The sequence below is a fragment of the Moschus berezovskii genome, chromosome X (genome assembly GCF_049115385.1).
Source record: "Moschus berezovskii isolate FMDL1 chromosome X, NW_MosBer_1.0, whole genome shotgun sequence".
Classification (NCBI taxonomy): domain Eukaryota; kingdom Metazoa; phylum Chordata; class Mammalia; order Artiodactyla; family Moschidae; genus Moschus; species Moschus berezovskii.
In genome coordinates, this window is record NC_142488.1 from 138,948,616 (window position 1) to 138,973,364 (window position 24,749).

Sequence of the window (24,749 nt, forward strand, 5' to 3'; positions counted from 1 at the left end):
AACCGGTGCAACTTCTCAGGCAGATGTCGACCGTCCAGAAACCCAAGAAGTCTTGGTTAGCAACGTAGCCTGCTTTCGGTTTGGTAGATGATGTCTCTCTGGGGCTGCGATTGCCCCCTTTAGGCTCTGGCTGCCCTCCCCTGCCTGTCTCGGCGAGGAATGTGGGCTGGGTCGTCCGCAGCCGGCTAGCTCTAGTCAGCCTTTTGTTCTATGAGCGGGTCTTAGGTTTGGGCTTTTCACCTTTTCGCGGGGTAGCTATCCCACAGTCTGCTTTGCTATCTCAAGTTAGTTCCCTTAGATTGCCGTCGGGGCATTCAGGCCCGGTCCTCACTCTAAACAATGCAGCCGCGCCTCCCTGCCCAGGCCCTGCTTGTGAGTGGGGGATGCGGGTGTCTGCGCTGCTTCTCCGCTTGGAGTTACTGTTGGGTGCATAATCTGTGGGTTTTGATTATTTATTTATTTCTCCTCCTGGTTATTTTGCCCTCTGAGTTTCCAAGGCTTACCACAGAGTTGCCAGTGAGAGTGTTTCCTGGTCTTTGGAAACTTCTCTCTCTTTTAAAGCCTCCCTTCCTGGGACAGATCTTTGTCACTACCTCTTCTGTCTCTCTTTTTATCTTTTATATTGTTTCATACCTCCTTTCGAAGACAATGGGTTGCTTTTCTGGGTGCCTGATGTCCTCTGCCAGTATTCAGAAGGTGTTCTGTGGAATTTACTCAGCGTTCATATGTTCTTTTGATGAATTTGTGGGGGAGAAAGTGGTCTCCCCGTCCTATTCCTCCGCCATCTTCCTTCCTCCTCCTGATACAGACTTTTAAATGATGGTTCTGGAGAAATCTTGAGGGGCTCTTGCCTTACCCCTTCTTCATGTTCCAGCGGCCACCTGTACCCCTCAGCTCCCGGGACTCCATCTAGAGCCTCCAGGAGTGTCAGACTCCTAGGTGGAACCTGCTGTGAGCCAATGCATTTGTTTTAAAAGGAAACTATAGCCCTGTTATAAATGTAAAACTGGTCATGTTTGTGATTAAGAGAAATATTTATAAAAATAAATATCCTGAAATCAAAGTCATGTTATTAAAGTTAGAAAAAATTTAAAAAGTGAAAGACATATGATGAGATATTTATGGTTTTATATTGTACTTTTTGTGTATGACTTCATGTGATGCTTAGAGTTCTTCAAAGTAAATTCTATTCCCATTTTGCAGGTAAGTAAACTGAGGCAAAGAGAAGTTTACTAATTTGCTCAAGTTGACTAGCTAGTACCTGGAAGAGTCAGAATGCAAATTCAGGTCTATTTGAGGCTGAGGCCCAGAAAAGACTGCAGCATAGGTAGACCCTCAAATAAAGCCCTAGCAAAATCCTCTTCAAGCTGATACATTAGCTACTGTTCTCATTCTCTCTTCACCCTTTAATCTAGTCCCTCATCTGAGATACTTCACTACAGAGCAGGGCTGGTAGCATGATTTTCAAAATGAAAATGTAGGAGGGGGCTCCCTTGTTCAAAATGTATTATGAATTTCAAGATGATAGCTCAACATTTAACCAAGTGTAGGACTGTTTTAACAGCCACATTCTGTAGATTGCACAGGTCACATGCCCATGAAGCCCATAGCTTTGAGTCTGTTTTATTTTTTCCCTTTGAAACGTAGTTACATTTTCAGTCTTTGTTGTTGTTGTTGTTAACAGGGAAAGTAAAAAATAAAAATTCTTTGTGACAGGGAAACATAGTTGGTTCTTTACCATTTCTTGTTGCCATTTAGGGATGCTGGTTCCTAATCTTTTATTTGCTGAACTTAATGAGTGTACAGATGCAAATTAGAAGTATAGAAGATGGAATTACAATGGAAAAACAATGGGGGAGGGGAAAGAGTCTGGAGCCTAATAAGATGTAGAGGAAGCTCTGAAAAGACCTGGGCACTGGTTGATGGGAGATTCTGGAGCAAGAAGAGGACAAATGCTTCTGAGAATGAAAGGAAAAGGATATCAAAGGGGATTTTTATAAAGGTTTGCCATGTGGTGAGTGGTGTCAAACCTTGTTTGGTGTCACGGTAGTTTTGCTATACAAGTCATCTATATTTTAATACCTAAATAGTGAAAATTAAATACACCCATAAATATTCAGCTGTGTTCCACCTAAAATCAAATCATGTAATGCTGATGATACGTATACATACTTTGGGAAACAGTGTTCATGTTAATTTAAAAATAATTGTCTTTCACAGTAGGGAAGAGAGCAGTGGTAGAGAGCAGATTAAACATACTGGAGGCTTTTGGTTCAGGCTGTTGCTGATGGGTGCTTACCTGAGTGAATGTTTAATTGCCTCTTCCTTTTGTACAAAGTGACCAAAAGATCTGTAGTAGTTGAAAACTCAGAGAGCCAAGAAGGGTGCTATCTTTATTTATATCACAGAACTTTGGAGGGATTTCTGAAAGATAGCCAAGCTAGACACTACTGAGAGAAGTTGCAGTAGACTTGTATTTCACTTCAGCTAAAACCAAGCCTGTCTGGCAGGGTTTGGAAGCTAGAGTACCCTGAGTTGGAGATTAATCTGCATCCTGCAAGGACTCCAGAGAGCACACTCCCTGCAGAAGACAACCTAGTATGGAGACTCAGGTCACTTTATGCTACTGCCAGCTGATACTTCCTTCAGATGGTGTGTTGACAAGGGTAGTCAAGGTCGTCACTGAGTGAACAAATGGCAGTATAGAACACATAGGTCCTGTCAAGGCTCCTTCCAACTGTAACTCCTTTCTTGTATGATGCAGAGCATTGAGCCCTCTAATCTGGCAAAATATGGTTGGATATATTAATCTAATTTCTTCTTCCCTGGGCTTCCAAGCCCCTTGTATGGCCACTTTCTCCTAATCGTTTTTTTTTTTTTTTTGTAAGTTGAAATACCATCTCAGAGAGGTCAGCTCCTATTTAAAGTAGTTCCTCTATCCTATATTGTACTGACACCCACTTTCCTCATAGCACACATTGCAATTTATAGTTATTTGTTAGTTTACTTTTATTTTCTGTTTTCTCAGTCGTAAGCTTCATGAGGGTAGGGATCTTACCTGATTTGTTCACTGATGTATTACCAAAACCTGAAATATAATAGGCATTAGGTGAGCCAGAATGGAAGCCCAAGAATACTGGAGTGGGTAGCCTAGCCCTTCTCCAGCGATCTTCCCAGCCCAGGAATTGAACTGGGGTCTCCTGCATTGCAGGCAATTTCTTTACCAACTGAACTATCAGGGAAGCCCATAATTATTTGTTAGTTTACTGTTTTTGTGTTCTCCACTATATGGTGAGCGTCATAAGGGTAGGGATCTTACCTGATCTGTTCACTGATATATTCCCAAAACCTCAAATATAATAGTCATTAAAAACATATTTATTGAATGAGTAGGGGTTAGGATAAAACAAACAGAATAAAATGGGTTATTTTTAACATTGTCTAGATATTTTAATACACAGTGAAGATAAAACTATAATGAATGAACATTTATGCATAATGCTAAAATATATAAAACAAATGGTCTTAGAAATTCAAGTGGGAATGGACAAATCTACAATTGTAGTGGCAGACTATGATACACATATTTTAGTCCTTGACAGAAAAAAATAAAAAATTATTGACCATTAGAATAATACAATTAGATTAACATGTATAACAAAGTTCATATTCATATAATAAAGTTCATATTGCAATAAAGTACCCTACAGGCTGAGAATATACATTCAGGTACATGTGTATGGAAGCTGGTCTCATTAAAATATGAAAGAATATTTTCATTGATATAAAGGAAATTTAAAAATTGCAAGTGAATATTTTTATGATTCCATTTGATTACTTTATAAGCAAATGATCTCCTAGGAAAATTAAAATAAACTCATGAACATGAAGAAATAGTTATTTTCTATAGAATGGAACCATCCATCCCCCTTCAAAACTTGCAGACTCAGACTATTTATGGATGAGTTTTTCCAAACCTTTAATGGATCGAATATTTCCTATTCTGTTTAAACTGTTTAAGTATAGAAAAAAAGATGAAAAGCTTCCCAGATTATTTTAGGAAGCAGATATAACTGTCATGCCAAAACCTGTAGAGATAGCAAACAATAGAAAGCTGCAGGCACACTTAGAAATGTTGATCCAAAAATTCTGTATACAGCATTAACAATTTGGGCTTTATTTCAGGAGTGCAAGAATATTTTAATATTGGGAAATATGTTAATTTTCAGCAATTAAGAGGCAGAGGAAAATATGATCATGGTAGTAAATATTAAAAGCATATGATAAAATCCCACTTCCATTCTTGCGTAAAAATAAAGTAAAATAACAGAAAATTTATAGTAAACTAAGACTAGGGGAGTACATTCTTAATTTAGTAAAAAATTTCTTTCTTAAGCCAGAGATTTCTGTCTTCACCTGTATTTAGTGATATTGTGGTTGTATAGATCTGAAATGAAACTGAAGACCAATGAGCTCTAAGGAGAGTCAAATAAAGTAGTAAGTTAGAAAATAAACTCCTTACTTTTCTCACATACCAGCAGTAATCAGCTAGAAAATGTGGTGAAATAGATTATATTCATATAAAAAGAAAATATACTTGACATATGGAAATAAGTGTAGTAAAAATGGTATAGGACCTATATGAATGTAACTATAAACATTACTCAGGGAGATAAAAAAGAGACTTGAATGAGTGAGATTCTTGGGTGAGGTAATTTTGTACTGTTATCCATTCTCTCTCAATGAATCTACATTTAAAAAATTCGAACCAGGTATACAAGGTACACAATAAATGTTTTTGAGTGAATGTTAAATAAGGAACATAATTAACATAAAAATATTTTTAGGATTTTTTGACTTGACAGAATGATTCTAAGTTTAATCTAAAAAATTCTTCAGAGTTGAGAATAATATTTTGATAATGAGGATTAATTAAAAGATTGCCAGACAAATTATTAAAACATGTGACAATGCAAGATAAATTATAACAGTGGTATTGGTGCATGAATGGATAGTTTAATGGAAAAAAATAGGAAGTCAAGAAACAAATCTATGACTGAGGACTTAGAATATGCTGGTGATATACGTAGGAAAGGATGGATTTAATGAATGGATTTAAGAAAACCGGAAAAAATGTATCACCATATGCAAAATACTTTCTAGGTGAAAAAGATTTACATTTAAAAAGTGAAACTACATTTTCTCAAGTGCACATGGGACCTTCTCCAGGATACATCACATCCTGGGTCATAAATCTAGGCTTGGTAAATTTAAAACAATTGAAATCATTCCAAGCATCTTTTCTGACCACAATGCAGTAAGATTAGATGTCAATTACAGGAGAAAAAATATTAAAAATAACAACATATGGAGGCTGAACAACACGCTTCTGAGTAACTAACAAATCATAGAAGAAATCAAAAAAGAAATCAAGATATGCATAGAAACGAATGAAAATGAAAACACAACAACCCAAAAACTATGGGACACTGTAAAAGCAGTGCTAAGGGGAAGGTTCATAGCAATACAGGCTTACCTGAAGAAACAAGAAAAAAGTCAACTAAATAACCTAACTCTACACCTGAAGCACCCAGAAAAGGAAGAAATGAAGAACCCCAGGATTAGTAGAAGGAAAGAAATGTTAAAAATTGGGGCAGAAATAAATGCAAAAGAAAAGAGACCATAGCAAAAATCAACAAAGTAAAAAGCTGGTTCTTTGAGAAGATAAATAAAATTGACAAAACATTAGCTAGACACATCAAGAAACAAAGGGAGAAGAATCAAATCAACAAAATAGAAATGAAAATGGAGAAATCACAACAGACAACACAGAAATACAAAGGATCATAAAAGACTACTATCAGCAACTATATGCCAATAAACTGGAAAACTTGGAAGAAATGGACATATTCTTAGAAAAGTACAAATTTCCAAAACTGAACCAGGAAGAAATAAGAAATCTTAACAGACCCATCACAAGCATGGAAATCGAAACGAATCAGAAATCTTCCAGCAAACAAAAGCCCAGGACCAGATGGCTTCAAGCTGAATTCTACCAAAATTTTAGAGAAGATCTAACACCAATGCTACTCAAACGCTTCCAGAAAATTTCAGAGTAAGATAAACTTCCAAACTCATTCTATGAGGCCACCATCACCCTAATACCAAAACACGATAAAGATGCTACAAAAAAAGAAAACTACAGGTCAGTATCACTGATGAATATAAATGTGAAAATCTTTAACAAAATCAGAGCAAACAGAATCCAACAACACATTAAGAAGATCATACATCATGACCAAGTGGGCTTTATCACAGGGAAGCAAGGATTCTTCAATATTCACAAATCAATCAATGGAATACACCACATGTTAATGAAATTGAAAGATAAAAAATATATGATTATCTCAGTAGATGCAGAGAAAGCCTTTGACAAAATTCAACATCCATTTATGATAAAAACCCTCCAGAAAGCAGGCATAAAAGGAAAATACCTCAACATAATAAAAGCTATATATGACAAACCCACAGCAAACATTATCCTCAACGGTGAAAAACTGAAAGCATTTCTCCTAATGTCAGGAACAAGACAAGGGTGCCTACTCTCACCACTACTATTCAACATAGTTTTGGAAGTTTTGCCCACAGCAATCAGAGCAGAAAAATAAATGAAAAGAATGCAGATTGGAAAAGAAGAAGTAAAACTCTCACTGTTTGCAGATGACATGATCCTCTACATAGAAAACCCTATAGACTCCACCAGAAAATTACTAGAGCTAATCAATGAATATAGTAAAGTTGCAGGATAAAAAATGAACACACAGAAATCCCTTGCATTGCTATACACTAACAATGAGAAAACAGAAAGAAAAATTAAGGAAAAAATTCCATTCACCATTGGAATGAAAAGAATAAAATACTTAAGAATATATCTACCAAAAGACCTATATATAGAAAACTATAAAACACTGGTGAAAGAAATCAGAGAGGACACACATAGATGGAGAAATATACCATGTTCGTGGGTTGGAAGAATCAATATAGTGAAAATGAGTATACTACCCAAAGGATTTTGTAGATTCAATGTAATCCCTATCAAGCTACCGATAGTATTTTTCACAGAACTAAAATAATTTCACAATTTGCATAGAAATACATAAAAACCTCGAATAGCCAAAGCAATCTTGAGAAAGAAGAATGGAACTGGAGGAATCAACCTGCCTGACATCAGGCTCTACTACAAAGCTACAGTCATCAAGACAGTATGGTACTGCCACAAAGATAGAAATATAGATTAGTGGAACAAAATAGAAAGCCCAGAAATAAATGCACGCACCTGTGGACACCTTATTTTTGACAAAGGGGGCAAGAATATACAATGGAGAAAAGACAATCTCTTTAACCAGTGATGCTGGGAAAACTGGTCAACCACTTGTAAAAGAATGAAACTAGAACACTTTCTAACATCATACACAAAAATAAACTCAAAATGGATTAAAGATCTAAACGTAAGACCAGAAACTATAAAACTCCTAGAGGAAAACAGGCAAAACACTCTCCGACATAAATCACAGCAGGATCCTCTATGACCCACCTCCCAGAGTAAAGGAAATAAAAGCAAAAATAAACAAATGAGACCTAATTAAACTTAAAAGCTTTTGCACAACGAAGGAAACTATAAGCAAGGTGAAAAGACAGCCTTCATAACGGGAGAAAATAATAGCAAATGAAGCAACTGACAAAGAATTAATCTCAAAAATATACAGGCAACTCCTGCAGCTCAATTACAGAAAAATAAACAACCCAATATGGGCCAAAGACTAAACAGACATTTCTCCAAAGAAGACATACAGATGGCTAACAAACACATGAAAAGCTGCTCAACATCACTCATAATCAGAGAAATGCAAATCAAAACAACAATGAGATACCATTTCACGCCAGTCAGAATGTCTGCTATCCAAAAATCTACAAACAGTAAATGTTGGAGAGGGTGTGGGGTAAAGGGAACCCTCTTACACTTTTGGTGGGAATGCAAACTAGTACAGCCAGTATGGAGAACAGTGTGGAGATTCCTTAAAATACTGAAAATAGAACTGCTATACGACCCAGCAATTGCACTCCTGGGCATACACCCCGGGGAAACCAGAACTGAAAGAGACGTGTGTACCCCAGTGTTCATCGCAGCACTGTTTATAATAGCCAGGACATGAAAACAACCTAGATGTTCATCAGAAGATGAATTGATATGAAAGCTGTGGTACATACACAATGGAATTTTCCTCAGCCATTAAAAAGAATACATTTGAATCATTCTAACGAGGTGGATGAAACTGGAGCCTATTATACATGGTGAAGTAAGCCAGAAAGGAAAATACCAATACAGTATACTAACGTATATATATGGAGTTTAGAAAAATGGTAACGGTGCGAGACAGCAGAAGAGACACAGATGTATAGAACAGTCTTTTGGAGTCTGTGGGAGAAGGCAAGTGTTGTATGATTTGAGAGAATAGCATTGAAACATGTATATTATATTTGAAACGAATCACCAGACCAGGTTCGATGCATGATACAGGATGCTCGTGGCTGGTGCACTGGGATGACCCAGAGGGATGGGATGGGGATGGTGGTGGGAGGGGGTTTCAGGATGTGGAACACCTGTACACCCATGGCTGATTCATGTCAATGTATGACAAAACCACTACAATATTGTAAAGTAATTAGCCTACAATTAAAATAAATAAAACAACAAGAAAATAAATAAAAAATTAAGCCCATAAAAAATAAGTGAAACTAAAAGCGTAGAAGGAACTATTAGTTTAGAATGCTGTCAACTGAAAAGATGCACAGCCTAAAATTTAAAACTATGTTTTATTTGGCAGACTTTCTGAGGACTTAAGCCTGGAAACAGCCTCTGAGATAGCTCTGAAGGACTGTTTCAAAAGAAATAGGGGAGGATCCAGGATATATAGGTGTTTTGGCAAAAGCAAAGCGAAAACAAAAAAAAAAACACCCAAGGAGTTGAACATCAAAAGATTACTGCTAATTAAAGAAAAACAGACATCTCAAGTTAATGAATTTAGTGCTTTTCTATCTATTGGAAGATGTAAGAGTCTGGGCTTATTGAAATTGTTCTCTTGATACGCATCTTAACTATCTAGGACCAGGATCCTTGTTTGCTCCATCGTGAACACCCCTCAGGGTGCAGTGTCTTTGGCAGTTACAATGGCTAAAGATTTACTGGATGTGGCCGGCAACATTCTTTGTTTACTGTAATGGTGGGTGACATTCTTTGTCCATAGTGCCTTTTAAAACATGACCTGAAATGCAGAAATATTTAGTAGGAGATGGATACCTTTGATTACATAAAACTTTTTAAACTTTTTTTTTTTAAACTTTGGCTGCACCTAGTCAGTCGTTGAGGCTCAAAAGCTCTGGAGCATGCAGGCTCAGTAGTCGGCATGTGGACTCTCTAATTGTGGTACCTGGGCTCTCTGGTTGGTGGTGCATGGGCATAGTTGCCCTGCTTGTGGCATGTGAATCTCAGATCCCCCACCAGGAATGAAACCCTTGTCCCCTACATTGGAAAGAGGATTCTTAACTAGTGGACCACCCAGGGAAGTTCGAAAACATTTTACACTTTTGAATTTCCCAAAAAATCATAAAAAATATAAATGTAACTGACTGCTTTGAAGAATATTTCCAACATATGTGGCAGATTAAGAGTTAAGTTCTCTACTACACAACAAATATATGAAAGAGATCACCTCATTGATGACTAAAAGTGCCGATTAAAACAAGGAATAACATTAGTTTGGCCATCAAACTGAGAAGCAACAACAAAAACGTGAAGGTCCAAGAATGTTGGCACTTGCTTGCACTGCTGGTAGATGTATACTTTTTAGCAGCCTTACTGGAGGGTAGTGTGGCCAAGGTCAAGAGCCATTCCTTAAGAATTATATCCTAAGGAATTTTTAATAAATATCTGCAAATATATAGCTCCAGTGATAATTGTTACATTGCAGAGTTCTTTATTTTTTCTTTTTCTTTTTCTTTTTTTATTAAGGTACAATTGACATCTAACATTACATTAGTTTCAGGTATACAACATAATGATTTAATTTTTCTATATATTGTGAAATCACCACAGTAAGTCTAGTTAACCTCTGTTACCATACACAGTTACAAATTTTTTTTTTCTTGTGATGAGAACTTTTAAGATTTACTCTCTTTGCAACTTTCAAATATGCAGTACATTATCTCAGGACTTAATTATTTGATAGCTGGAAGTTTGTACTTTTTGACCCACTTCACCCAATTCTCCCACCCCACCCCATATGTAGCCAGCAGTCTATTCTCCCACCCCATATGTAGCCAGCAGTCTATTCTCTGTATCTATGAGTGTTTTAGGCACTGTTCTTTCAATTCAGTTGCTCAGTTGTGTCCGACTCTTTGTGACTCCATGGACTGCGGCACGCCATGCCTCCCGGTCCGTCACCAACTCCCAGAGTTTACCCAAACTCATGTCCATTGAGTCAGTGATGCCATACAACCATCTCATCCTCTGTCTTCCCCTTCTCCTAAACTTTCCCAGCATCAGGGTCTTTTCAAATGAGTCAGTTCTTCACATCAGGTGGCCAAAAAGTATTGGAGTTTCAGCTTCAACATCAGTCCTTCCAATGAACACCCAGGACTGATCTCCTTTAGGATGTACTGGTTGGATCTCCTTGCAGTCCAAGGGACTCTCAAGAGTCTTCTCCAACACCACAGTTCAAAAGCATCATTTCTTCTGTGCTCAGCTTTCTTTATAGTCCAACTCTCACATCCATACATGACTAGTGGAAAAACCATAGCCTTGACTAGATATACCTTTGTTGGCAAAGTAATGTCTCTATTTTTTAATATGCTATCTAAGTTGGTCATAACTTTCCTTCCAAGGAGTCTTTTAATTTCATGGCTGCAGTCACCATCTGCAGTGATTTTGGAGCCCCCCAAAAACAAAGTCTGCCACTGTTTCCACTGTTTCCCCATCTATTTGTCATGAAGTGATGGGACCGGATGCCATGATCTTAGTTTTCTGAATGTTGAACTTTAAGCCAGCTTTTTCACTCTCCTCTTTCACTTTCATCAAGAGGCCTTTGAGTTCCTCTTCACTTTCTGCCATAAGGGTGGTGTCATCTGCATATCTGAGGTTATTGATATTTCTCCCGGCAATCTTCATTCCAGCTTGTGCCCAGCATTTCTCATTATTTACTCTGCATGTAAGTTAAATAAGCAGGGTGACAATATGCAGCCTTGATGTACTCCTTTTCCTATTTGGAACCAGTCTGTTGTTCCATATCCAGTTTTAACTGTTGCTTCCTGACCTGCATACAGATTTCTCAAGAGACATGTCAGGTGGTCTGGTTTTCCCATCTCTTTCAGAATTTTCCACAGTTTATTGTGGAATGATCCAGCAGATGTTTCCAACTTGATCTCTCGTTTTGAGACCCCCTCAACAAGCAGGGTTTCTGAAAGCGTGATACAGTGAGAGAATGAGAAACAAGACACAAGAATTCAGTGAAAAGCGAGGATCAGGGGACCAACACCGCTCCAAGGTGAAGGTGCCGAAACTGAATCAAAGCCAGCTTTATTATACTTTCAGCCTTGAATGAAAGAATATGTGGGGAGTTAAGCTATAACTCATGTGGCCTTCAGGGCCAAAGAACAAAATGATCATTAACCATTGAGTAACTAAGAAACAGTAATCAATATCAAATCAGTAACTAAGACTAATATTCTTATTTATAGATTTTCCATCAGATACGTAAAACATGTGACTCTGAGACACCAGTTGAGAAACAGTCTGGGGTCGGTTTTCTGACCCCAGGATCATATCTTGTTTTCAAGACTATGAACTCTTCCTTCTGGGCTTGTTCCAAGAATCTCATGCCTTATAGCATCCAGTTTATCAATAATTATAAATTTCTTCTGTGGCCCTTACTGGGACATGCTTTTCTTTTATTCTTCCTGTCTCCTACACTGTGCTTCCTCTGCCTTTTCTAAAACCAGTTTGAACATCTGGAAGTTCACGGTTCACATATTGTTGAAGCCTGGCTTGGAGAAGTTTGAGACTTTACTAGTGTATGAGATGAGTGCAGTTGTGCGCTAGTTTGAACATTCTTTGGCATTGCCTTTCTTTGGGATTGGAATGAAAATTGACCTTTTCCAATCCTGTGGCCACTGCTGGGTTTTCCAAATTTGCTGGCATATTGAGTGCAGCACTTTCACAGCATCAGCTTTCAGGATTTGAAATAGCTCAACTGGAATTCCATCACCTCCACTAGCTTTGTTCATAGTGATGCTTCCTAAGGCCCACTTGACTTCACATTCCAGGATGTCTGGCTCTAGGTGAGTGATCACACCATTGTGATTATCTGGGTCATGAAGATCTTTTTGTACAGTTCTTCTGTGTATTCTTGCCACCTCTTCTTAATATCTTCTGCTTCTGTTAGGTCCATACCATTTCTGTCCTTCATTGAGCCCATATTTGCATGAAATGTTCCCTTGGTATCTCTAATTTTCTCGACGAGATCTCTAGTCTTTCCCATTCTATTGTTTTCCTCTATTTCTTTGCATGGATTGCTGTGGAAGGCGTTCTTATCTCTCCTTGCTATTCTTTGGAACTCTGCATTCAAATGGGTATATCTTTCCTTTTCTGCTTTTTTATCCCTTCTCTTCTTTTCACAGTGATTTGTAAGGGCTCCTCAAAGAGCCATTTTGGTTTTTTGCATTTCTTTTTCTTGGGGATGGTCTTGATCCCTGTCTCGTGTACAATGTCATGGACGTCTGTCCATAGTTCATCAGGCACTCTGTCTATCAGATCTAGTCCCTTAAGTATTATTTCCCACTTTCACTGTATAATCATAAGGGATTACTTTGGTCATAGCTGAATGGTCTAGTGGTTTCCCTACTTTCTTCAATTTAAGTCTGAATTTGGCAATAAGGAGTTCATGATCTGAGGCACAGTCAGCTCCTGGTCTTGTTTTTGCAGACTGTATAGAGCTTCTCCATGGCTGCAAAGAATATAATAAATCTGATTTCAGTGTTGACCATCTGGTGATGTCCACATGTAGAGTCTTCTCTTTTGCTGTTGGAAAGGTGTATGCTATGACCAGTGCATTTTCTTGGCGAAAATCTGTTAGCCTTTGCCCTGCTTCATTCCGTATTCCAAGGCCAAATTTGCCTGTTACTTGACTCTCTACTTTTGCATTGCAGTCCCCTATAATGAAAATGACATCTTTTTTGGGTGTTAGTTCTAAAAGGTCTTGTAGGTCTTCATAGAACCATTCGACTTCAGCTTCTTCAGCATTACTGGTCAGGGCATAGATTTGGATTACCGTGATATTGAATGGTTTGCCTTGAAAATGAACAGAGATCATTCTGTCGTTTTTGAGATTGCATCCAAATACTGCATTTTGGACTCTTTTGTTGACTGATGTCTAGTCCATTTCTCCTAGGGGATTCTTGCCCACCGTAGTAGATATAATGTTTATCTGAGTTAAATTCACCTATTCCAGTCCATTTTATTTTGCTGATTCCTAAAATGCCGACGTTCACTCTTGCCATCTCTTGTTTGACCAGTTCCAGTTTGCCTTAATTCATGGATCTAACATTCCAGGTTCCTATGCAATATTGCTATTTACAGAATTGGACCTTGCTACCATTACCAGTCAAATCCACAACTGGGTGTTGTTTTTGCTTTTGGTCCGTCTCTTCATTGTTTCTGGAGTTATTTCTCCACTGATCTCCAGTAGCATATTTAGGCACTTACTGACCTGGGGCGTTTATCTTTCAGTGTCCTTTTTGCCTTTTCATACTGTTCATGGGGTTCTCAAGGCAAGAATACTGGAGTGGTTTGCCATTCCCTTCTCCAGTGTTCTTTGTAATATTAATAAATTGTAAAAAACCTAAATGTCTTTCTTTGGGAGAAATTATCAACTCATTTATAGTAAAGTTGTATAATGGAATGCTGTAAAGTTATTAAAGATAGTGTTGGAAAATACTTAATGATATGGACAAATCCTTACTATGGGAATGAGGATAGATATCCTCTCCCCTTATATAGGAGGGAATCATGCAAGCAAAACTAAAACCAGATTGTTCTGAAGTGGTGAGGAAGGAGATGATGTTTACAATGTCTAAAACCTTAATTTTTTTTTTTAGTCAGTAAATAAAGAAGCCAACGTATTTGCCCAGAGTATCTGTGATGGGGTCTAATTTAATTGGAATACATACTGTTTCAAAGTTGTTAATTGATTGGGCCTCTGAATGTCAAGGACTTCCCTGGAAGCTTAACGGGTAAAGAATCTGCCTGCAATGCAGGTGACCCCTGTTTGATTCCTGGGTCTTGAAGATCCTCCACAAGTGGAGTCTACCGACTCCAGTATTCTTAGGCTTCCCTTCTGGCTCAGATGGTAAAGAATGCACCTGCAGTGCAGAAGACCTGGGTTGGATCCCTGGGTTGGGAGGATCCCCTGGAGAAGGGAACAGCTACCCACTCCAGTATTCTTGCCTGGAGAATTCCATGGACAGAGGAGCCTGACAGGCTACAGTCCATGCGGTCGCAAAGAGTAGGACATGACTGAGTGACTTTCACACCAAATGTCAAGACTATCAGAGGCAAATTCACTATTGTAGTTTACAGTTCTACAATGGCATGTTCCGGCCTATAGTTTAAACATCTTAAAATGTATTTTTAAATTAATTTATTTAAACTTAATACTCAGTTTTTTAGTTTCACAGCAAAAACGTATTCTGATTATTAATTGTACCTAGCTGCTATGAGTTTTAAATACAGTGTCTGTTAGTTCTTAGGCTTTCCATGTTTAATTTAAGCAAAGGTAATTACTTTCAAAGGGTTAAGGAAGGTGATAACTTTATGTTGGAGTTAATAATTTCACTTTTCTTAAGGGTTTATGGATTCTGTATCTGCAAATAACTATTTTCTGTGGAGCAGTGAAAATGCTGATGGACAATCTCTGAATGAAACTTCTGCCTCGGGATCTCTGATAAGATTTTTCTTTCCAACAAGTAAGTTCCTGTTTTATTTTATTCCTCCCTGTGTCCTTGTTTTGAAAACAGTAGTTAAATGTTTAAGAGGCAGTGTAGTCTATTGGTATTGGAGTGAGATGCACCTGAGTTTTAATCCTGACTCTGCCCTTTGCCTTAGGCAAGATAACCTCTGAACCTCAGTGTCTTCATCTTTAAAATGAAAATGCTTATCAGAAATAATTGTGAGGATAAATTGAGACAGTATTTTAAGGCATTCCATAAATGCTTGTTACTCTTGATATAATACTTTTCCTTTACAAATTTCTCAACCTCAATTTACCTTAATGGCATTGCTTGAAATTTAGTCACTGATCCAGTTTAGTGAAAGCAGTGTCTTCTGTTGCATTAATCAGGGTACTGTGTATCTCTAATATTATGGAATATACCAGATATTTCCCCATCTGTTTTAATGATAAAATGTTCAGGCTTCAAGTCACATTATCTTTGTCTTTTTGTGGTTCTGTATATAATGTGTTTATTAAGCACATGATGGCTCCTGAGATAAACCACAAATAAACACATTTAATTTTGTACAGCATGTGGTGCCCTTTCAAGGAGAAAGTTCAAATAAATTGACATATGTGAATTACAAAGATGAAACTTTTATTAAAAATCATGCAGAGTTTATTCTAACAAAATTTGATATACAAATATAAGCATGAAATTTTATCCATTGTTTAACTCCAGACTCTACCACTGAATTCTTCTGTGACTTTGCATAAATCTCTTCATGTTTCTCTATAGAGATTTCAAGTTCAAAACAAGCATTATAACACCTACTACTAATGAGAATAGCAAAATAAACAAACTCAAATAATTTGTTTAAAAATACTTCTATGGTTAAATTGATTGGAGAAAGAGAAGTCTGATAAGGTGGTTTGTTGTGAAGCTAAGAGAATAGTTTAATGAGTTTTTGAGTTGGTCATAAGCAACAAATGATGATTCAAGCTTTAGAGCTCAAGAAGATAGCAGATGTAAACTATCCCAAACTACCTATAATAAGTACATTATACAAACATTGAAGCCACCTTTAAAAATAGTCTAAATAAAATATCTGCATTTATTAAATACTCCTCCAAAGTGCAGTAAGTTGAGTGAAAACCAATTTATGAATTGATGTTTTCACCCAGTAAAATCAAACTGTCCCATTTTAAGAGAAATATCTTACCTAGGTTGATTCAGAGCTTCCCTGCTGGCTCAGACAGTAAAGAATCCACCGGCAATATGGGAGACCTGGGTTTGATCCCTGGATTGGGAAGATCCCCTGGAGGAGAGCATGTCAACCCACTCTAGTATTCTTGCCTGGAAAAATCCATGGATAGAAGAGCCTGGTGGGATACGGTCCATGGGGTCGCAAAGAGTCGGACACGACTGAGAGACTAAGCACAGCACAGGTTGATTCACATCTTTCAACAGTGATTAAATATTAATACTTATAAAATGTACATACCTTATTCTCAAAAAAGAAAAACTGTAGGTACATAAAATATGAAGTACTTAGCCAATTTATTTCTTCCCCTATGTAATTAAAAATGAATATCTGTCCCACTTAAGCATTAGCAAAAAGACTGTCATCTCATTGTTAGACTGTTTTTAGTATTTTAGTAGACATAGCAACCCACTCCAGTATTCTTGCCTGGAGGATACCATTGACAGAGGAGCCTGGCAGGCTACAGTCCATGGGGTCACAGAGTCAAACATGACTGAAGCAACTTAGCATGCACACACAGTAATAGATTCATCTCTTGCAGATTTAAGTGATAATGTCGAGACAGACAGGGAACCTTGAGAGGTCCCACAATCCTTCTCCGTTTGGACAAAATCTTATAGCTGATAAAAATTGTTCTACCTTTTTATTATTCAAAATTAGTGATTTGAATCTGAAAGCTAATTTTAGTATCTGGCATAAACTCCAGATACTAATTTAGATATAAAATAACAGAAGCCCAGCATTAGAAGGGACCTTACAGATGATCTAGCCCAGTCTCTTCTATGATTTAAAATATTTTCTTGTATGATTTCCATTCCTGGAAAGTGGTCTTTGAACAATACCAATAGTGAGGAACTCAGCACACAGGATGTTCATCAACTCTCTGACCAGAACCTGACAGTTTTCACTCTTTCTTGAGTGTGTGATGTCCAGGACTGAACATGGTATTCCAGATGTAGTCCATCCTGGGGAGGAGAGTCACTCTGGGCCTGGCAAGGTTGAGGAACAACTTGTTTAGAGTATAACAACAAAATAGGCTAATCTCTCCATGTCTAAAATGTGTGGGAAATGAGTATACAGGCCAACCAGTAATGTATTCAATTTGTGACCTTGCACAAGTTAGTCCGATCCTTTATATCTTAATTCTAAAACTGGAGGTTGTAAAACCAATTTTGAGAGTTTGTTGTGAAGATTAGAAATAATGTGTGTAAAGCAAGATACTTGGCCCAAATAGATGACTAATGAATGGTAGCTGTTATTATTTTTATGTGAGCTTCAGGAATTGTCAATCTTTAAAGAAGAGCAATATAATAAAAATATACCAGGAGGTAATAATATAACCATTATGTTGTTTTTTGCTGATGTTGAAGTGCTTTAGAGTGATTGTAAAACATCATTTAATTACTTTTCTAAGTCTGTAGTTGTTGGTAATATTGGAGATTGATTCTATGCTGACCTTAAGCCATACTGTAGAGGTTTACTTTTTGAATAAAAATCTGATATCTGCCTGTTTAGATGTCATTTGTTTCTCATATAAAGCAGGATGTCTAAAAAAATCAGCTATTTGAGCTTGTGAATCTTACAGATTCAGTTATGTATGAACTTATTGTAGTTGCATGAATCTTGGTATTCATTCCATAAATTATTGCATATTCAGAATTAGAGTTGTAACTTAAGGCCAAAAGGAAGAATCTTAAAACATATTGCAGTGCCAATATGATTAAGTGTTGACAGAAACTAGGTCGATGCCGATAATATTACTTTATTTTCTAGCAGTGAATGGTGTGAATTTTATTTACATGCATTTTCATTGATGAATTCAGTACCTTTCTGTAGCTTAGTAAAATTAAGTAAGAGGGTATCTGTGGTATTCTTTTAACAAGGTGTTAGTTTTAAAGGCATTTGGCCTGTTCTAGCTATTTAACACCTTCTGTGTTATATTTGTATCACTACTACTCAACTTATGTTTAAAGTCATTTTAAAACTACCTTACCAATGATCTGTTAACAATTTATATTTTTCTGGAGTTCATCTAGAATCGGAAATGTGATGTTAAGTAACTTTGTGATAACTTTTAGTTTAAGTTTTATTTTTTCAGCGTTCATTACTATTTGTATATGTCATTCAATCTTTTCTTTAAGAAATGTACAGGTTTGTTTGTTTTTTCTTTTGTTTTTTTCTTGCATAATTATTTAATTTAGGGGAAGTGCTTATTAACCATGCTGAAATCTCTTTCTTGCATTTTGTTTCTAAAAGCATGCGTTCCAGTGGAGGGTCAGGTGCTAAAGCCTTGCAAGCAGGGGCAAGATCTTAACAAGGATGAATGTTTGAAATACAAATGCTGTTACACTTCACTCAAGACCGCTGTGTTTAGCTGTTTTGCCCCGCTGAGAGACAGTAAGTTAATCCTTTTACATTTATTATATTCCTGTTTTTTAAAATTGAATGAACAGGTCACAATGGCATATGTTTGCAGTTGGATCTCTTAGCTTAAACCTTAAAGGAGGCTCCCAGCCCTGGAGCAATACTACCATCTGTACAAAGGCCTGGAGACCTCTATTCATGAGCGGTTTCTGCTTAGTCCTTAGGTGTGACTATGGCGGGTTTTTGTTGTTGTTTTTATTTTAATTTTTTTGCCAAGTGGCATGTGGGATCTTAGCCCCGACCAGAGATCAAATCTGCACGCCCTGTATTGGAAGCGTGGAGTCTTAACCACTGGTGCCTGCGTGCTCAGTTGCTCAGTTAGTTGTGTCTGACCTTTTGTGATCCCATGGACTGTTCCACCAGGATCCTCTGTCCTTGGGATTTTCCCGGAAAGAATACTGGAGTGGGTAGCCATTTCCTCTTCCAGGGATCTTCCCTATCCAAGATCCAACTCGCATCTCCTGCATCTCCTGCCTTACAGGTGGATTCTTTACTGCTGATCCAACGGGGAAGCCCCTTAATCACTGGACCACCAGGGAAGTCCTAACTGTTGCAGTTTGAGATTGTTTTAGTCACTATCTTCTCCCATAGATTCCAGGCTTTACGAGATGTAACCATCAATGTGCCTGGGAGACAATACCAGTCAGGCATGCCTTAGCTTACTTTCTGTTCCCACCTTCTCTTGAATAGAATTCTTCTCATTTATCTTTTTCTTCAGCATCTCAGTATGTAACAGTAAATTGAATGTTTCTTTTTAAGTCTGTTTATCAGTTTCTTTCTTTGTTATTTTGTTTTTGAATTAGATTCTTCTCTTAAGATTTTTTTTTCTTTACAATGTTTTGAGCACCAGACCATCTGCTTTTGCTCCTTCATTTGGATAGTGGGGACATATTGTCAATTGGTCCCTTGATGGACATATTTGATGATTAAGCACTAACAAATGGTACTAAAAGGATGCATGAAAACAGTCTCTTAGGTTAATATAGGCCCCATTCAATTGTTGAGCATCTAGTATCAATGATGGAAACCTAAACTCAGTCATGAATATAGTATTACAGTTTTAAAAGTGTCACATGATGTTGTAATTCATTCATTGATTTAGTCTTTATATTATGTGTAAATAAACATTTGATTCTTGTAGAGGGAAAAATTGAACTGTGACTTACAATCCCCCAATCATATTAGAATGCATTTCCAAATGAATATAAGAATAAAATATACTTAATCACCTGCAAATTCTTTATTTTTCATTTAATAGAATGTTTTATATTTAGAAGTAAACATTTAAGAAACCATTCCTTTCTCAAGTTAGCTATTCATAGATTGATTCACTCCCTGAGTATTCTAGAATGTATAACATTTGGCCAAGGAAAAAACATGCTTAGGTCACAGGAAGAAATATTTATAGTCCGAGTAGTAATAATCTAGTATGTTAACAGAAACAGGATTGTTTTGTTAAGGCTTCCTTTGGGGTTGTTTTTCAGTTGCTAAATCATGTCCATTGGAGAGAACACACAAATTGAACCTTTAGTTGTATTTCTAGAACATTTCATAAACTCCTGCTGTTTATAGAGTACCAATGATATTTACCTGCCATAAAAGAATATCTCCTTATTTTACTTTATTAACTAATAGTTTTTTTATAAAGACTTTATGAAACAGCTCAGATTTGCTTCTCTTGCTTAAGTCATAAAAGTAACAGGATATAATTAAACCACCAGAGCCTACGCAGATGTTCCGGATGTTTGGGTTTGGTGCGATGAGCATGATCTTCCTGGGATGTCTGCCCATTTATTGCTGCTCTCTTTGCTGGAGGAGGTAGGCAAACAACTTTTATTTGCCAACTGCTGAGTATACTTGAGTATTCCTGTGTAGACACATTAATTCATAGCTTCAAAAGTACAGGGATTACATTTCGGTCCCTTTTGCCTATTAACAGAAGGTAGCTTGGGAAAAAGTTAAGTTACCAGAATATTTCTTCATGCATGCTATTTTTATTTTTCCACCCATTTAAGACATCCTCTTGCATATCCTAGTTTGTACATTCCCTCATCAAACAAAACAAAATCCCAAGTGAAAGGAAAAATAAATGAGCGAGCTGAGGGTATGTGGAGTAGAGGTGGTTAACTGCAAATCAGCAGGATTCCCAGAAGCGCTAGTCTCCATCTAGTAGATGGTCATCTACTATTGGGTTTGAAAGCCTTGATCTGACTTCAAGCCAATTCGTATCAGATTTCTTATCAAAATCCCAGTGGGATGTTGGCATGATGCTTGTAAGTGTGTTTGTTTTTTTTTTTTTAATAGCTTCCTGCCTACCGAGACAGAGTGTGTGTAGAGGTAGAGAGCAGGGCCATGACTAAGATGGAGTGAATGAGGTGCTCGCTGTCAGGTTTGTGCAAGTGCAGGGTTGGCACTCGCACAACCCTGAGAACAAGTACCTATTAAATTTTCAGATAAAGTGCCTGTTGAAGATTAAGCAACTTTTATGTTTTTATGCGACTTAGATTTCACTGGAAGATTTAGACTATACACGTTGACTTATTTTTCATAAAGATTGTGACTTTTTTCTTTTCTGTACCTTTTTCTTGAGTCTGGTGAATCTGTCATCTTCCTCATTGTATTTTCAATTTAGAGCAAAGTGCCTCAGATACAGTGGATACTTAATATATTTTTGTTGAATAAATGAGTACTTGAACAAATAAAGGAATACAGTGGATGGAGATGGCTAGCCTGGAAATCAGTTCTACATTGATTTAAACGATCTCATTGCTTTCATAACTTTCTCAGACGACTTTGAAGACACTGTTGGATCACAGCCTTTCTTTCAGCTTTTCCAGTTTGCATATGACTGTCAATTCTTTTCTCAGTTTTTACTTAGTTTCCTATACTGAGTGAGTTATCTCTATTCCTAGGCTTATTTCTTTTGTTTCTTTTCACAGGTGAATGGGAATGGGAGTAGAATTTTTGACCCTTTCATCTTCCCTTTAAAGCTTGTGTTCATGTCAAAGAAAACCCATGAGTAAAACTGAAATATTATTTCCTAGAAATAGGTGGCTAGGATTCAGTTCAGTTCAGTCACACACTTGTGTCCAACTCTTTGTGACCCCATGGACTGCAGTACACCAGGCCTCCCTGTCCATCACCAACTCCCGGAGTTTACCCAAACTCATGTCCATTGAGTCGGTGATGACATCCAACCATCCCATCCTCTGTTGTCCCCTTCTTGTCCCGCCTTCAATCTTTCCCAACATCAGGGTCTTTTCAAATGAGTCAGTTCTTTGTATCAGGTGGCCAAAGTACTGGAGTTTCAGCTTCAATATCAGTCCTTCCAATGAACACTCAGGACCAATCTCCTTTAGGATGGACTGCTTGGATCTCCTTGCAGTCCAAGGGACTCTGAAGAGTCTTCTCCAATACCACAGTTCAAAGGCATCAATGCTTCGGTGCTCAACTTTCTTTATGGTCCAACTCTCACATCCAAACAAGACTACTGGAAAAACCATAACCTTGACTAGGCATACCTTTGTAGGCAAAGTAATGTCTCTGCTCTTTAATATACTGTCTAGGTTGGTCATAACTTTTCTTCCAAGGAGTAAGTGTCTTTTAATTTCATGGCTGCAGTCACCATCTGCAGTGATTTGGTAGCCCCCCAAAATAAAGTCTATCACTGTTTCCACTATTTCCCCATCTATTTGCCGTGAAGTGATGGGACCAGATACCATGATCTTAGTTTTCTGAATATTGAACTTTAAGATAACATTTTCACTCTCCTCTTCCTCTTTCATCAAGAGGCTCTTTAGTTCTTCTTTGCTTTCTTCCATAAGGGTGGTGTCATCTGCGTATCTGAGGTTATTGATATTTCTCCCAGCAATCTTAATTCCAGCTTGCAATTCTTCCAGCCCAGCGTTCCTCATGATGTACTCTGCATATAAGTTAAATAAGCAGGGTGACAATATACAGCCTTTATGTACTCCTTTTCCTATTTGGAACCAGTTTGTTGTTCCACGTCCAGTTCTAACTGTTGCTTCTTGACTTGCATACAGGTTTCTCTGGAGGCAGGTCAGGTGATCTGGTATTCCCATCTCTTTCAGAATTTTCCACAGTTTATTGTGATCCACACAGTCAGAGGCTTTGGCAAAGGCAATGAAGCAGAAGTAGAGTTTTTCTGGAACTCTTGCTTTTTTGATGATCCAACAGATGTTGGCAATTTGATCTCCATTCCTCTGCCTTTTCTAAAACCAGCCTGAACATCTGGAAGTTCATGGTTCACGTATTGTTGAAGCCTGATTTGGAGAAGTTTGAGCACTACTTTATTAGCATGTGAGATGAGTGCAATTGTGCAGTAGTTTGAGCATTCTTTGGCATTGCCTTTCTTTGGGATTGGGATGAAAACTGACCTTTTCCAGCCCTGTGGCCACTGCTGAGTTTTCCAAATTTGCTGGCATATTGAGTACTGCGCTTTCACAGCAACATATGTTAGGATTTAAAATAGCTCAACTGGAATTCCATCAACTCCACTAGCTTTGTTCGTAGTGATGCTTCCTAAGGCCCCCTTGACTTTGCATTCCAGGATGTCTGGCTCTAGGTGAGTGATTACATCATCGTGATTATCTGGTTTGTGAAGATCTTTGTTGTATAGTCCTCTGTGTATTCTTGCCACCTCTTCTTAATATCTTCTGCTTCTGTTAGGTCCATACCATTTCTGTCCTTTATTGAGCCCATCTTTGCATGAAATGTTCCCTTGGTATCTCTTAATTTTCTTGACGAGATCTCTAGTTTTTCCCATTCTATTGTTTTCCTCTATTTCTTTGCATGGATCACTGAGGATGGCTCTTATCTCTATGTGCTCTTTTTTGGAACTCTGCATTCAAATGGGTATATCTTTCCTTTTCTACTTTGTTTTTCCCTTCTCTTCTTTTCACAGTGATTTGTAAGGCCTCCTCAGAGAGCCATTTTGCTTTTTTGCATTTCTTTTTCTTGTGGATTGTCTTGATCCTTGTCTCCTGTACAATGTCACGAACCTCCGTCCATAATTCATCAGGCACTCTGTCTATCAGATCCAGTCCCTTAAGTATTATTTCCCACTTTCACTGTATAATCATAAGGGATTGATTTAGGTCATAGCTGAATGGTCTAGGGGTTTCCCTACTTTCTTCAATTTAAGTCTGAATTTGGCAATAAGGAGTTCATGATCTGAGCCACAGTCAGTTCCTGGTCTTGTTTTTGTGGACTGTATAGAGCTTCTCCATCTTTGACTGTAAAGAACATAATCAATCTGATTTGACCATCTTGTGATGTCCATGTGTAGAGCCTTCTCTTGTGTTGTTGGAAGAGGGTGTTTGCTATGACTGGTGCATTCTCTTGGCAAAACTCTGTTAGCTTTAGCCCTGCTTCATTCTGTACTCCAAGGCCAAATTTGCCTGTTAACTCCAGGTGTTTCTTGACTTCCTACTTTTGCATTCCAGTCCCCTATAATGAAAATGACATCTTTTCCGGGTGTTAGTTCTAAAAGGTCTTGTAGGTCTTCATAGAATCATTCAACTTCAGCTTCTTCAGCATTACTGGTTGGGGCATAGACTTGGACTACTGTGATATTGAGTGGTTTGCCTTGGAAACGAACAGAGATCATTCTGTCGTTTTTGAGATTGCATCCAAATACTGCATTTTGGACTCTTCTGTTGACTATGATGGCCACTCCATTTCTCCTAAGGGATTCTTGCCCACTGTAGTAGATATAATGGTCATCTGAGTTAAATTCATCCATTCAAGTCCATTGTAGTTCGCTGATTCCTAAGATGTCAACGTTCACACTTGCCATCTCCTGTTTGACCAGTTCCAATTTGCCTTGATTCATGGACCTAACATTCCAGGTTTCTATGCAATATTGCTCTTACAGCATCAAACCTAGCATTATGCCAAGCAATTTAGAGTGTCTGATATATTATGCCTTGTATAATACCTCTGTTATGGCCCCTTCTGTTGTTCCTCTGCCAAGATATGGGGATGTTAAAGTACACTG

At 37.7% G+C, this 24,749-nt stretch overlaps 1 protein-coding gene across 1 annotated transcript in view; it reads left to right on the top strand.

The window, feature by feature from the left end:
* FMR1NB (FMR1 neighbor) overlaps positions 1-24,749 on the top strand; it is a 49,537-nt gene that overhangs the window by 13,372 nt on the left and 11,416 nt on the right. Inside the window, exons 2-4 of the mRNA XM_055393522.2 lie at positions 14,956-15,075; positions 18,563-18,703; positions 20,452-20,548. Of these exons, the coding sequence (XP_055249497.2) occupies positions 14,956-15,075; positions 18,563-18,703; positions 20,452-20,548 (358 nt within the window). The remainder of the gene's footprint in view (positions 1-14,955; positions 15,076-18,562; positions 18,704-20,451; positions 20,549-24,749) is intronic.